The sequence below is a fragment of the Camponotus vicinus genome, unplaced genomic scaffold (assembly GCF_025532165.1).
Source record: "Camponotus vicinus isolate PSW18456_S1 unplaced genomic scaffold, iyCamVici1.0 SCAF_1, whole genome shotgun sequence".
In the NCBI taxonomy this organism is placed as follows: Eukaryota; Metazoa; Arthropoda; class Insecta; order Hymenoptera; family Formicidae; genus Camponotus; species Camponotus vicinus.
The window spans coordinates 38526631-38539216 of record NW_028141945.1 but is presented as its reverse complement, the minus strand read 5'-3'; the positions used below and the strand labels follow the sequence as shown (position 1 = coordinate 38539216).

Here is a 12586-nt window from a genome sequence, read left to right as displayed (position 1 = left end):
AGTACTAGCAAAAAATGTGTCTATCAGGTTCGCGGGACCAGTAATCGCGATCGTTTTCCGGAATGGATGTACTGGGACGACGCGGCGGCCACTCTCCTGGGTGTGCCGTTGAAAGAGGACACGGGTAATTATCACCTGACCGTCACGGCTTTCGGTAAGCATCATGACACCGCCAAGGATCAGTTCGTCGTGCAGGTCATACCCGAGAAACTGGAGGAGCTCAAGCATAAGGACGGCAGGGTGAGTGTTTGTGAGTGAAAACGTTAACTCGGTAACGAGAACGCGAGCGGCATGAGAGAATCGTTAGCTGCGAAAACGTTTCCCTGGCATCGTTTCAAGTTTCTTATCCAAGTCGGACAACAGGTCTCCGTCACTACACGCTTGCTATTTTCGCGCTAATGAATAATATAACTTAAAGATAGAAACGTACATGTGAAAAGGACTTTCGTGAATATTTTGTATCGCATTTAAATCATTAACAAGAGACATTTCCATTTCATTTGTGCGCGACACCAAGGAAACAAAATAACGTTAAAAAGTTGTTCAATCTGTGTGATAAAAAGAGGAAAACGCTGCGTTTTTTAGTCTACAATTTAATCTCGCGTGATAAAATCCGCGTTTGATGAATTTACAGTGGAATTTAGAGCAGTTTCTGCGATATAAATCTGTCGAAACCGCTCGCGTCCACACATTGCGTTTAAACGCAGTGAAATTATTCCCGTGGACATTAATTGATTGACGTCAATTGATATTAGTACCACGTGCGTAACGCAATGTCGTACGACAATGCGTACACAATTGCATGCATCGTGTCCGTACATATTTCGATCGGCGATTTCAATCTTTGAAGCTTTGCGTGCTGGTAGGCGTAGCAAACAAAAGCGACTGATGGAACCGGAACGATTCTAATTGCAGACGCATTGCGACGACGGAGAAGAGCAGACGGTCCTCACGATTTTGCTGGATGCGGCAATAGAGAAATTATCGCCTACCGTCAGGACGAACGCTATTGAAAACCTCGCGGGATTTCTGGGAATGCACACGGTATTGATTTCATCATTTTGATTTAATCATCTTGATTTAATGTCCCTTGAAATTAATTGATGTTGTTGTTTTTGCATTTTATTTTTTGGATACGATAAAAAAAAATAGTATGTTTTCGAGAATTAATTAAAATAAATTTTTATTATACATACGCGATAAAAAAATAGAATTTATTAATTTAATTCTTGTTGAATTTTTCTCTTCCACTTTTCGCATTATGAGTCTGTTGTACAATTTATTTATTTTCTTATAGAGCGCATTCTCGATGCATTCTCAAGGCCTGAAGGCACTAGGTTCCTCCATTATTCTTAGCGGACCTGGGAACGTTAGACTTTGCAGAATGAGAAAGAATCGTTTGACTACTATTCAATGGCAGGTGAGATTTGACATACTTAACGATCTTTGTTTAGTGATTACTCGTTTTTATATCAGGTATATAACCGCATCGACATTTTACGAGTTATCAGTTTTTACGATATCTCATTGATATTCGATAAAGTAGCTTTGTGAGAAACATGCTCGCCGAACAACAGGATATATCTGTACATATAGGTCGGCTGCGACGGTCACTTGTGGAAACATCAAGCGGAAATGGTGAAACAACTGCGGAAGCAAGCAAAAGACGGCACTCTAGCGGAAGTTCTACAGTTGCCCGTGATATTGTGGCATGTAAGAACGGATTCGAGTCCCTCGTTGAGAAATAGACGAGAAGCCGGTTCTGGCGACTATGGCGACGCGGACGGTTACGATGATAATTACGATGATAATTACGAGGACAATGAGGACGATTACGACGGCGAGGTGGGCGAAGACGATAACGAGGATTCGCGAGTACCGCCGACTTATATGCCGGATGTGAAAGTCCCGGAGCATCCGCACAGGCATCACCATGGCGAGGCGACGATCGATTGGAAGGTGAGTTGCTGCGATGCATGTATAACTGCGATCGTCGCGAAAAGTTGCGGGGATAGTTGCAGAAATAAATATTACTCTCATCCTTATATTGTTCCTTTCAGAACGAAGACGTCGATGAAGAAGAGATAATACCGAGAATGCGGCAAATAGATCTGGAAAATAAAACAACCACGCCTACGGTGAGTATCCTCGTGGAATTATACGATTGCGTGATTCCTTTCTCTCGTCGATGATTATATTTAAAATATAATTTCTCTACGATTTTTATTAAAATTCTTTTTCTGTACGCCTTTATTCGCCATGCCATATCGCTTCCGGAGGATTCGTTGCGCTTGAAGAAATTAGAATAGCTACTGGGTATTTTTTAATGCTGGCCTATTTTTTTGTATCTCGCAAACTGTATACTTGTCCGTGCAAATCTACGTTCTAAAGTCAGCTGATTGCGTCGCGAAAGTCTTCGCAAACAGAAGCCTGATACTTTGTTCTCAACTTGTACATTTTCTTCATTTTCTTCGTAACTAACCATTCGTTTTTTCGTGCCATACATCGCATCTACTAACGATTTCGCAGACAACAACCACTGAACTTACTACATCATCACCATCAACAACTACTTCCACCACCACGACGACAAGTACAACCACTACCCAAGTCGCGCCAACGACGCTACCTACTACTGCCAGTAGCACCACAACGACTACAACATCAGCCGATACAACAACAACAGCTAGCATCTCTACCGCTGTAGATCCATCGATAGAATCTCCGAAATCAGAAACCACAAACGAGGAATCTTCGACGGAGAAAACGAAACATGTGGAACCCGTTGAAGCCATTACCGTTTTACCGACCGTTCCTTCGGACATCATTACAACTCCTCTTCCTATAATTACTCTACTGCCTCTTAGCACAGCATTCGTCCAGACTAGCGTGCCCGATAAAGTTGAGACGGAGATCGTCGCCGGTATCAATAACGTTACGACGGAAGAGGTAATGCTTACGTGCTTTAGCGCTTTTCTCATTTGTATTATACTTCCATGCCGCTGTACACGTACCAACTTCTTCATACGCATATCGTGCCGAGTTGTCAAACTGTCGCTTCGCCGAGATAAATTGTTATTCTCTGATAAAAATGTGATCCGTTATTATAACGGTCCATTTTATAAATTTCTATCACAATCATGCAAATTTCTCTATTAGAACTATTATTTCAGTCTTCCCAATTGCAGTGAGTGCTCTGCATTTTAATGTACGATCTTTTCTTGCTTAGCCGGAACAAACTACGACTTCGATAAGAGAACCATCGACTACTATACCGACGCCGATTGTAATCACGGACGTTAACACTACCACTCCTTCGTCTGTAGTCGTAATGAACGTTAGCACTATTATTACTACCACTACTACGCCTGTGAACGTAACACATGCCACAACCACGACTACTAACGCGATATCGTTGACATCGGATCTTCAAACGACATTGAGCACGATACCGTCTACTAGTACCAACACGATACCGCCTACCACTACCACTACGACTACAACCACTACTACGGCTCCTACTACTACCACAACGACAGCTCGGATTATTACGGAGAGTATCGAGTACGGCCAAGTCAACTTCCCGCCAAGACGCGACAGAAGATTAAAAAAGATACCGGTAACCGCTGGTAAACCATTGAGCTATGTTATACCAGCCAACACCTTCACCGATTTCGAAGATGGTGACACGAGGAAACTGAAATTGAATCTGTACTGGCACGGCGCACCACTCAAAACGACTCACTGGCTCCAGTTTAATCATCATTCGCAGGAAATTTATGGATTGTAAGCTAACGTATACTCTATTATTTTTATTCTCGTATGAAGAATAAAAATAGATTATTTATCAAATTTTTTCTTAAACAGGCCTCTCGAGAAAGATATATCTACTTGGAATTACGAGTTAATTGCCACGGATAGCGAAGGCGCCAATGTTTCCGATAGTCTCGACATTCATGTTCAGCAACACAAGTTGAGTCGTAGCGTCAATCACGAATTCACAATTTACTTGAGGATCGATAAACGAAGCGAATTCCCAACAGATGTTGACTGGGAACGCAAAGTACGTATTTTTCATTCTTTCTCTTTTCTTCATTGATTATTTACTTTCTTTCAATTATAGGTAATCCGAAGCTTGGCTGTACTTTACGGAAACGACATCCAGCATATTACAGTTCGTTCCATTGAAATCAATACATCCGATCGTGAACAAGTCATTTTTACATGGACTAACGATAACGTTCCCAGAAGCAACGAATGTCCAAAAGATCATATAAACAGATTATGGCGCGTAAGTAATTACTATATCATTTCTATCTTGTACAAAAAAATTTTACAACTTTTTAAATAAACTTGCGCAAATTTCGAAAATATTATACGTGTGTCACCAGGTGCTCGTCGACAGTACCGGGGATCCATCATCTTCTCTAATAAGAGTACTCGCTCCAGAAATTACTGTTAAACGTGTCGTATTCCAAGGTATTGGACAATGCGAGGATATGAATCGTCTTGAAGAACCAAAAATTTCTACCGAAGAGCCGAAAGTTAATTTACCGCCTGTACCGAGGAATCAAGTCGACCATGTTAATGCGACAGTTGGACAATTGCTTATATTTAAAGTGCCAGAAGTACGCTTTTATTAAGTCTTTTATCAAGTATTGCTTTTACCATTGTATGAATAATATATTTAATAATTTTGTTATATATTTTTGCAGGACACTTTCTTCGATGCTGAGGATGGATCGTCGCGAAATATGAAAATGTCACTTTTGACTATCGATCGAATACCTATTCCACCTCACGAGTGGCTACAATTTGATAGCAAAAATCAAGAATTTTATGGAGTTCCAATGCGTCCTGATATCGGCCGTAAAGAATATCAGTTGGTTGTCACTGATAAAGACGGTAAGTTTCATCATCTAGTTAGTTTTATTCTCGAAAATATAAAAAATATATTTGTCTATATAATATTAAAATAATATTAAATTAAAAATCATTTTTCTAGGTGCGAGCAGCACAGATGGATTGATCGTTGTCGTTCATCCGGCGCCGCCCATGGCGCATACGGTGGAATTTTCAATGACATTGGATATTCCTTACGATTCCTTCGCGCATTCTGCGCTTCAGAAGCGTAACTTTATCGAAAAACTGCGAGATCTCTACGAAGATAAAGACACGAGTGCCATCTCGCTACACAGCATCTCGAATGGCAGTACCGTAATCACATGGCATAACAGAACTCTGCCTACGTCATATTGCGCTCATGAAGAAGTCAGCAGGTTACGATCCGTGCTTGTGAAGAGCGACAACGATCGACGTTCCGTAACGGATGAGGTGTTGGAAGTAATGGGCTTGAAATTCCCTGTAAAACAAATTACGGTGATTCCGATGGGTATCTGTCTCGGTGAATTGACGGGCGTGCATTCGCCAGATAGCCACGTACCACCGGTGGATGATTCCACATCGGTCGGCGCGTTCCGTGACGATTACCTCCTCACTTTTGTCCTGCCGGCGATTATTATCGCCGCTATGCTCATCGTAGCGGGAATCATTGCGTGCGTCCTACACAGGCGAAGACGTAGCGGGAAAATGAGCGTCAGCGAACAAGATGACGAGCGACAGAGTTTTCGCAGCAAGGGAATTCCCGTAATTTTCCAGGATGAATTGGAAGAAAAGCCGGATCCTGGTAATGATAATTTAATAGTACCATTAATAAAAATATATTGACAATGTGTTATGTTATCGATTTTTCATCTTGACATTTATTCTTATATTTTAGGCAATAAATCGCCTGTCATCCTAAAAGAGGAAAAGCCACCCCTTCCACCACCGGAATATCAGAAAGCTGAAGACGGAGCTGACGTACCGATGCTCCCGAAGGAGAATTCCGAGGAACCGTACCAGCCGCCGCCGCCATTTGCCACGAATCGCGACACCAATCGGCAAAATCGTCCTAAGCCCACTCCGACGTACAGAAAACCGCCCCCTTATGTGCCTCCCTAACAAAATACGGTACACTCGCCTACACGTAAATATATGCTAGCAATGCTCGGAGACTCACCAATACACAAGCAAAACCAAATCAATTATAAAAAGCAATCTCGAATTGGCGACGATGACAATGATGATCGTGGGATATTGAATATTTATAGCGACGTTTAAAAAAAGCCCTTCCATTCATCCGGTATGACAATATATTGCTTAACGAGACGTGAATGAAGAGAAGAATCTTCCACTGAGAATCTCCTCCGAGAACTCACATGCGTTTTTACTTATTTTGTATATGTACTAATACATACAACGGCACGTCTCATCATCGATAATACGTTCGAAAAAGATCTCTCTTTCTCTCTCTCTCTCTTTCTCTCACACACACACACACATACACATACATTCAATTGTCTATATTTCACGCGAAAGAAAAAGAAAAGTTTTTCTAGGAAGTATGGGAATACAAATCACGTGTTGCCTTTCGTAAAGAAATCAATTGTAGGGAAGGATCCAATGCTCCGAACTCGATACGTGAATTTAGTTTAGAGATCGTTGTAGAACCGAGACAACGGTAGAGTAAATGTACTTTATTCAATTTTATAGCATTCGAGACAGCAACGATACTCGTAAATATTTCAATAATCAGTGCCATTTATTAAGCAATAAGGATATCCGACTGTGAATAACAGCACGTATAATTACTACGGTTCTACGGATTTATTGCAATTACTGTTTACACAGAGTCTCCAGGTATCAAAAAACGGATTTAACGAAATACATTGTATTACGCACCTACAACGTATAACACTGCCAGAACGATAAATGCATGATATATCGCCAAGTGAACCGGTTTTTCACGATGCACATATATATAATGTAGTATAATATTATATAATATTATTTTATTCCTATTTTTTCTCATTTCTAAATATTTCATTTAGATTAATTTGTGGTGAAAAATAAATTAAATATTAGTTTCGTGAATGGATAAACTGGCTCATTTGGCGATAGCTTTTTACTTAAGGAGAAAATATATATTGGAGAGAATTGAAATGTTTTTGAGACATAAATTTAATGAAGCGATTATGATATACATGCAATATGCCATTGCAAAATGACAGCAAATGCTTCCATGGGCACAGTAGGCCATGCAGATAACTTATCTAAGGTATAAGAAAAAACACATTGATTATAATAATATATACAAATATAAATATATATAAATACGTATATATACATATTATATCTATATTTGTGCCGTTCGATAAAGATGTGAAAGTCTGCGGTCATTTAAATACTGCCAGACCAATCAAGTTATTTGCATTTACTTTTCGCTGTGGAAGAAAGATCCATTTCTGTTTGTTTCACGCACAATTTTTAACGCGCTTTATAACTTTTATGACTTAACAACCGCAATAAATATGTATATTTTTATTATTTCTTTGAAACCTCTTAACACGTACGAGTTAGTATCGAAAGATCAACTCGGAATGGAAATACTGACGAAGCACTGACGTATATAAGGATGAGACTATTTATAATTTAGATTTTACATAGTTACCAAGCCAAAAAATACTTAATGTTTAAAAAGAGAGGGGAATATAAAGTAAAAGTAAGGACGTATTTGTAATTGCGAAAGAGAGCGTGGCTCGCACTCTTTAAGACGCATTTTTTTAATAATGTTTTTTGTAATTTTTTAATCGCTACGCGACTAGACATACACAACTCATCCGCAGTATCATCGTTTGTATGTCCGGTGCGACGAAAGAGTGCGAGGTATGGTACGAGTACGTATGCAGCCGTTTCTTCAATACCTCGATAGTTTCCTGATATTTTTGAAAGGAAATACGAGAAACGAAAAAAAAAAGAAAAAGAGTTTCGTATTGCGTTTCGAATTTGTAGACTCCGTTTATCGATTTGTCAAAACGGACGATAAGTGGATCGACGAATTTGCGAGCGCGTCTATATACTGGTATGAATGCTAATGATTAATACGTATGTAAGATGCTAAGAAAACGTTTCGTATACAAAGGCTACATAAAAATTATGGTATAATATATTAACTATTAATTCATGTCCTTGTAACGTAGAAAATTTCATATACACTACTGAACACAAGGAAAGCTCATGAAATACGACTCATAGATTTTTTTCTTTCTTTCGCGAGCATATATATGTATACATATATATGTATGTATCAAAACTTATGGTCAAATGGTTTCTCTATGATCTTGACAAGAGGAACGACTTGTATAGTTATATATTAATTGCATGATTCAACTGCTCGCGGAAGATAGAATCGGTGAGTTGTTTGTCATGAACTAGAATACTTTTCATCGCTCGCGCATCTTGTTTATCGCAGAATCTTTTAGAAAAAGAAAAGAGATTGCAATCGTCGCCCGTACGTGATTGCTCTTATGACATTTTATATCGTGAATTAATATACATGTATAAGTATGTTTTATTATTTTTTATAAGTACGAATATAAATATATCTTGTATGTTAATTTCCCTATTCGAATGTAACAATTTATGTTATCGTAAGATGGGATTATATATCTATAATTGTGATATTTCTTTGTGTGCGATTTTCATTGAAAAAATAAATAATTTATATTGTATCGATATCTCAAATTCCAGCAGATAATTGTCTATGTTATCAATTTTTATGGTATTAAAATTTTATTATTTTAACGCACTGGATTGTATTTATTATTTCAGGCAAAATCACATCACAAAGTAATAACGTAGTGGCTAATAAAGGAGGAATAACGCTACTTAGTAATATAATACTTGAATACTGAGAATTTACATAATACTTGTGAATTGACGAATCATTGTACACGCCAGAAATGCGATGCATCATAAACGGTCAGGTACAGAACTTTAATATTCCGTTTGTGATCTGCGGTAAACAAGCATAACTCATATCATGCTTCTAATCATATCATTGTTCTACACGTATCCCTTAAGCGCTACAATTGTGTTACTTGTGAAAATGATGATAATGTATGATAAGATGTACGATATTTATACGATAGAAGGGTCAAAACACCTGAGAGGGGATACTACGAAAGAAAGAAAGAAAATAAATTTGTCAAAGAGGGCATATTTGTTAGCGGCGACTTTTCTGGCCTGTGTGTGAAAAATGTTCGAAAGTATTTTATAACTGCGTGTAAGAAAAAAAAAGAGAGAAATGAAGAGAACAAATGGTGAAGTTAATGTGACCATGACTTTCGTATACGGTCGTTTTCTGAGAAATCGGGCTAACAGCAGAGACAAAGTAAAAGTTCCATTAGAGAAAAATAAGGAAGGGGGAAGAAAAGGAGAGAGCTATCTCGCATCGCCCATACGAACATGTGTTATATACATAGCTCTATATATATATATATACACACACACACCTAAGAGTAAACATATTGACTGGGATTTTCAGATTATTTTTATTCGCTATAAGAGCGCTTCGATATACCAAGTGAAACGTTTTGCGTTGATGTATTTGCGAAACGCAGGATGGAGCGGCTTTCGTACTTGCTTCTCCGCTGAATAACGAAAAGCCATCGACACGTATCTCTTAAGTTTTGTGCTAAATAAAACATATCTCGAGAGAGAAAAAAAAAGAGGAGAAAGAAACTCCGCGAAAAGTGAAGAACGACATTGATTGCTTCGAAATAAAGCGCGCGCGCGATAAATTTGAGATCACGAAACGATATCGCTCTCGTCCGTAATCAATGAAAAAATATATCGAATTAATAATAATATACATATACAGATATATAACTCTCTCTGAGACAAGTACTACATACTAAACATGTGTAAAGTTAAGAGTTAATAAAACCATTTTAGGATACGACGGGTGTTAATCTCTCATTCATTCTCCAGCAATATCAACGTCATCTCCAAAGATCAAACAATTATGGGCGTGTATATTCACATCGCATGTTTAAGCAATTACTAATCACGCGACCAAGATTAATTTTATTGGCTCACGTGCTTAACGACAAGATTCGACTTTGAACAGTAATATTTGATCTACTTTTTCTAATGCTCTTTATATATAATTTTTAATTTGTTACATATATATTATTGATTATATAATATATAAATAATTGCTATATTTATATATTATACAAAATTTATATGTAATATATATTTTATATCTATAGAGATGAAATGTATATTTAGTATTATTTGAACAATTTTGTTGTTCTTTTTTTGTGAATTTAATTGGTTAAAAAGAATTTAATGCATTTAATGGTATATTATCTTGCAAATTAGATTCCAAAAGATGTTGTATTAGCCGTGATTTAAAATACTCGAATTCGTACGATTATATAAGATTTTCAAGAATGCAATTTTGTATTCGTTCCTCTCACGTTTTAACATTCTGAGTTTACATGCAAGATAGTTTGCGGTACATGCTTACGTCATGAAAAAGGATAATATCTCATTGTGTGATTGCTTTAGACAAAGTTATATACAATAGAAAAGGAAGGAAATGGAGCTCTTAAAGCGATTTCTCGATAAATATCATTGCTGTGACTAAGCTAATGTTATTTCTTGTTTGTGTAAAGATAAACAACAAGCAGTTATGTAAGAAGAATTGTCATTTCATAAAAATCATATTCTCACTTTATTTTTCGAGTATTATACACATCGCATTGTTTTAAATTTTAAACTTTATCGATGTGAAGGAAAATCGGAAGTATCGTGAATGCCATAATTGTTTTGCTAGAAAGGTTATAAATATTACAACTTTTTTGTTAGGATCAAAGATCTTTTATTATATTTATTATATATATAATATATTTGTCGTTTCAATTTTATTATTTGTGTTTTTATATATTTATTTATATATATAAAAAATCTAAAATATCGAGTCTTATAGCAATTCTTCACAATTGTCCGGAAGGAATTTGTTACGATTCACTGCGATTCAAGGATTGGTCGAGTCGAAGAGATAAACAAAAATATTTTAGCACACGCGAAATATCTCAACATGCACACGCGAGTAAATTGCAGTAGAAAAGATGCGCGAAAATTATTTCGCAAGAAGAATGTCATTTGAATAGTGAATATTATTAATGTTTTGACGCAAAATCTTGCCAGAATTTATTAATATTTATTAGAAAAGATTCTCTCATCTTCAATCTTCTCTCATCATTATTGGCGCAATAAAGACAAAATTAAAACATTATAGCATGTAACATATTCTTTGACGTCATATTACGTGTTATTTGTGCTTAACAAAGGAAGAAATTCTCGCACACACGATTCAATCACTTATTGTTCGCAAACATAAGATAAATGCTTTTTATTTGGTGAAAGAGTGTGATTCATCTAATCTTATCTTGATAGTGCTATGATAATTCATTAATTAAACTTTCTTTGCAGCGCATTAAATGTAAATAATAGATAATAATGGATAATAATAATTGATTTTGCACTAATCGTTATATCAATGTATTATACAGGGTGTCCCAGACCACCCGTACACCCCTTTTAAAATGAAAATAAATGGCTTTTGTCAAAAATCGCGAACAATTTTTAAGTAAATCGGGTACGCTCTATCAAATGGTGATATTTTCAACTTTTGATTCCGACCGGAAATACGCCATCCGGATCGGAAGTTGAATTTTTTTAGGGGAACATGGTACTTTTTATTACAGATTCGAATTGTACGTGAAAAAATAAGAAACTTTTGTATCAAACGTTTTTTCTGAAAATGCCTCTCAATCTTAAAATTGATCTTGAAAGTAACTGTGATGAACTTTCAATAATTAATATTTCTATTATTATTACAAAAATTGTTACATGGAATAGGATTTCTTTATTTAATTTACTGCGCTCTACCTCCTCACAAGTGCGTGAGCTCATGCTCAGGGACACCCTGTATTTTATCTTTAATTTGCTGAAAAATATATGATAGTAAAGAAGGAAATTTTATTGCAATGAAAGCATAAAACTGCATATATAAGTTTATTTTATTAAATTAATATTACAAATTTTTTAAGAAATAATATCTGAGTGAGTGCAAAAGTAGTTTGTCAAATAAAATTGGGAAAAATTATAGTGCTTTAACAGTAACTTTATCATAATATAATAAAGTTTTCAATTTCCTAGCAAAACATTATGGAATTTGACACTTTCGATTTGTTATTATATTGATATTTAATTATTACAGTTTTAATCCGGCTTTTTCGCCCATAGTAAAGAAAAGTGTTTTAATTACCTTTATTTTAAAATAATCTAAATTCCAAACTGCATTTAAAATAGATTTATATAGGTGAACGACAAATCAATTTGTACCAATCTAGGCGGGATTCGAGATTTATTTAATATTTTACGATCAAGTGAATCATTCGAAAATGCATCAATATATAATAGCGTCCGTACAATTATTTATCGATCATCGATCCGTCAGCGTCGCGTGCGCCGATCTCGCCTCACCTCACCTCGTCCCGCCTCCTAGTTCGCACGTGTGCTCGCTCATGTGTACGCGCGCACGGCGGGGAGCGCACACGTGTAAATATTTACCGGCGCATGCGCGGCTGGCCGGTCCAGGCGCATTCACGTGACCGCGCGCGATATAAAG

At 36.7% G+C, this 12586-nt stretch overlaps 1 protein-coding gene across 3 annotated transcripts in view; it reads left to right on the top strand.

Annotated features, from left to right (window-relative positions):
• The window catches only part of LOC145966223 (uncharacterized), a 64352-nt gene extending 54511 nt beyond the window's left edge, over positions 1-9841 (top strand). For 2 of the 3 annotated variants that reach the window (XM_083090166.1, XM_083090177.1), the window contains exons 3-15: positions 28-240; positions 916-1044; positions 1298-1420; positions 1597-1959; positions 2061-2138; positions 2530-2949; positions 3230-3786; positions 3868-4063; positions 4124-4291; positions 4392-4628; positions 4716-4905; positions 5006-5686; positions 5780-9841. In XM_083090166.1, coding sequence (XP_082946292.1) covers positions 28-240; positions 916-1044; positions 1298-1420; positions 1597-1959; positions 2061-2138; positions 2530-2949; positions 3230-3786; positions 3868-4063; positions 4124-4291; positions 4392-4628; positions 4716-4905; positions 5006-5686; positions 5780-6003 — 3579 coding nt within the window. In that variant the 3' untranslated portion in view covers positions 6004-9841. The remainder of the gene's footprint in view (positions 1-27; positions 241-915; positions 1045-1297; positions 1421-1596; positions 1960-2060; positions 2139-2529; positions 2950-3229; positions 3787-3867; positions 4064-4123; positions 4292-4391; positions 4629-4715; positions 4906-5005; positions 5687-5779) is intronic. The other variant, XM_083090187.1, reaches the window with a different exon arrangement.
• The last annotated feature ends 2745 nt before the right edge of the window (positions 9842-12586 follow it).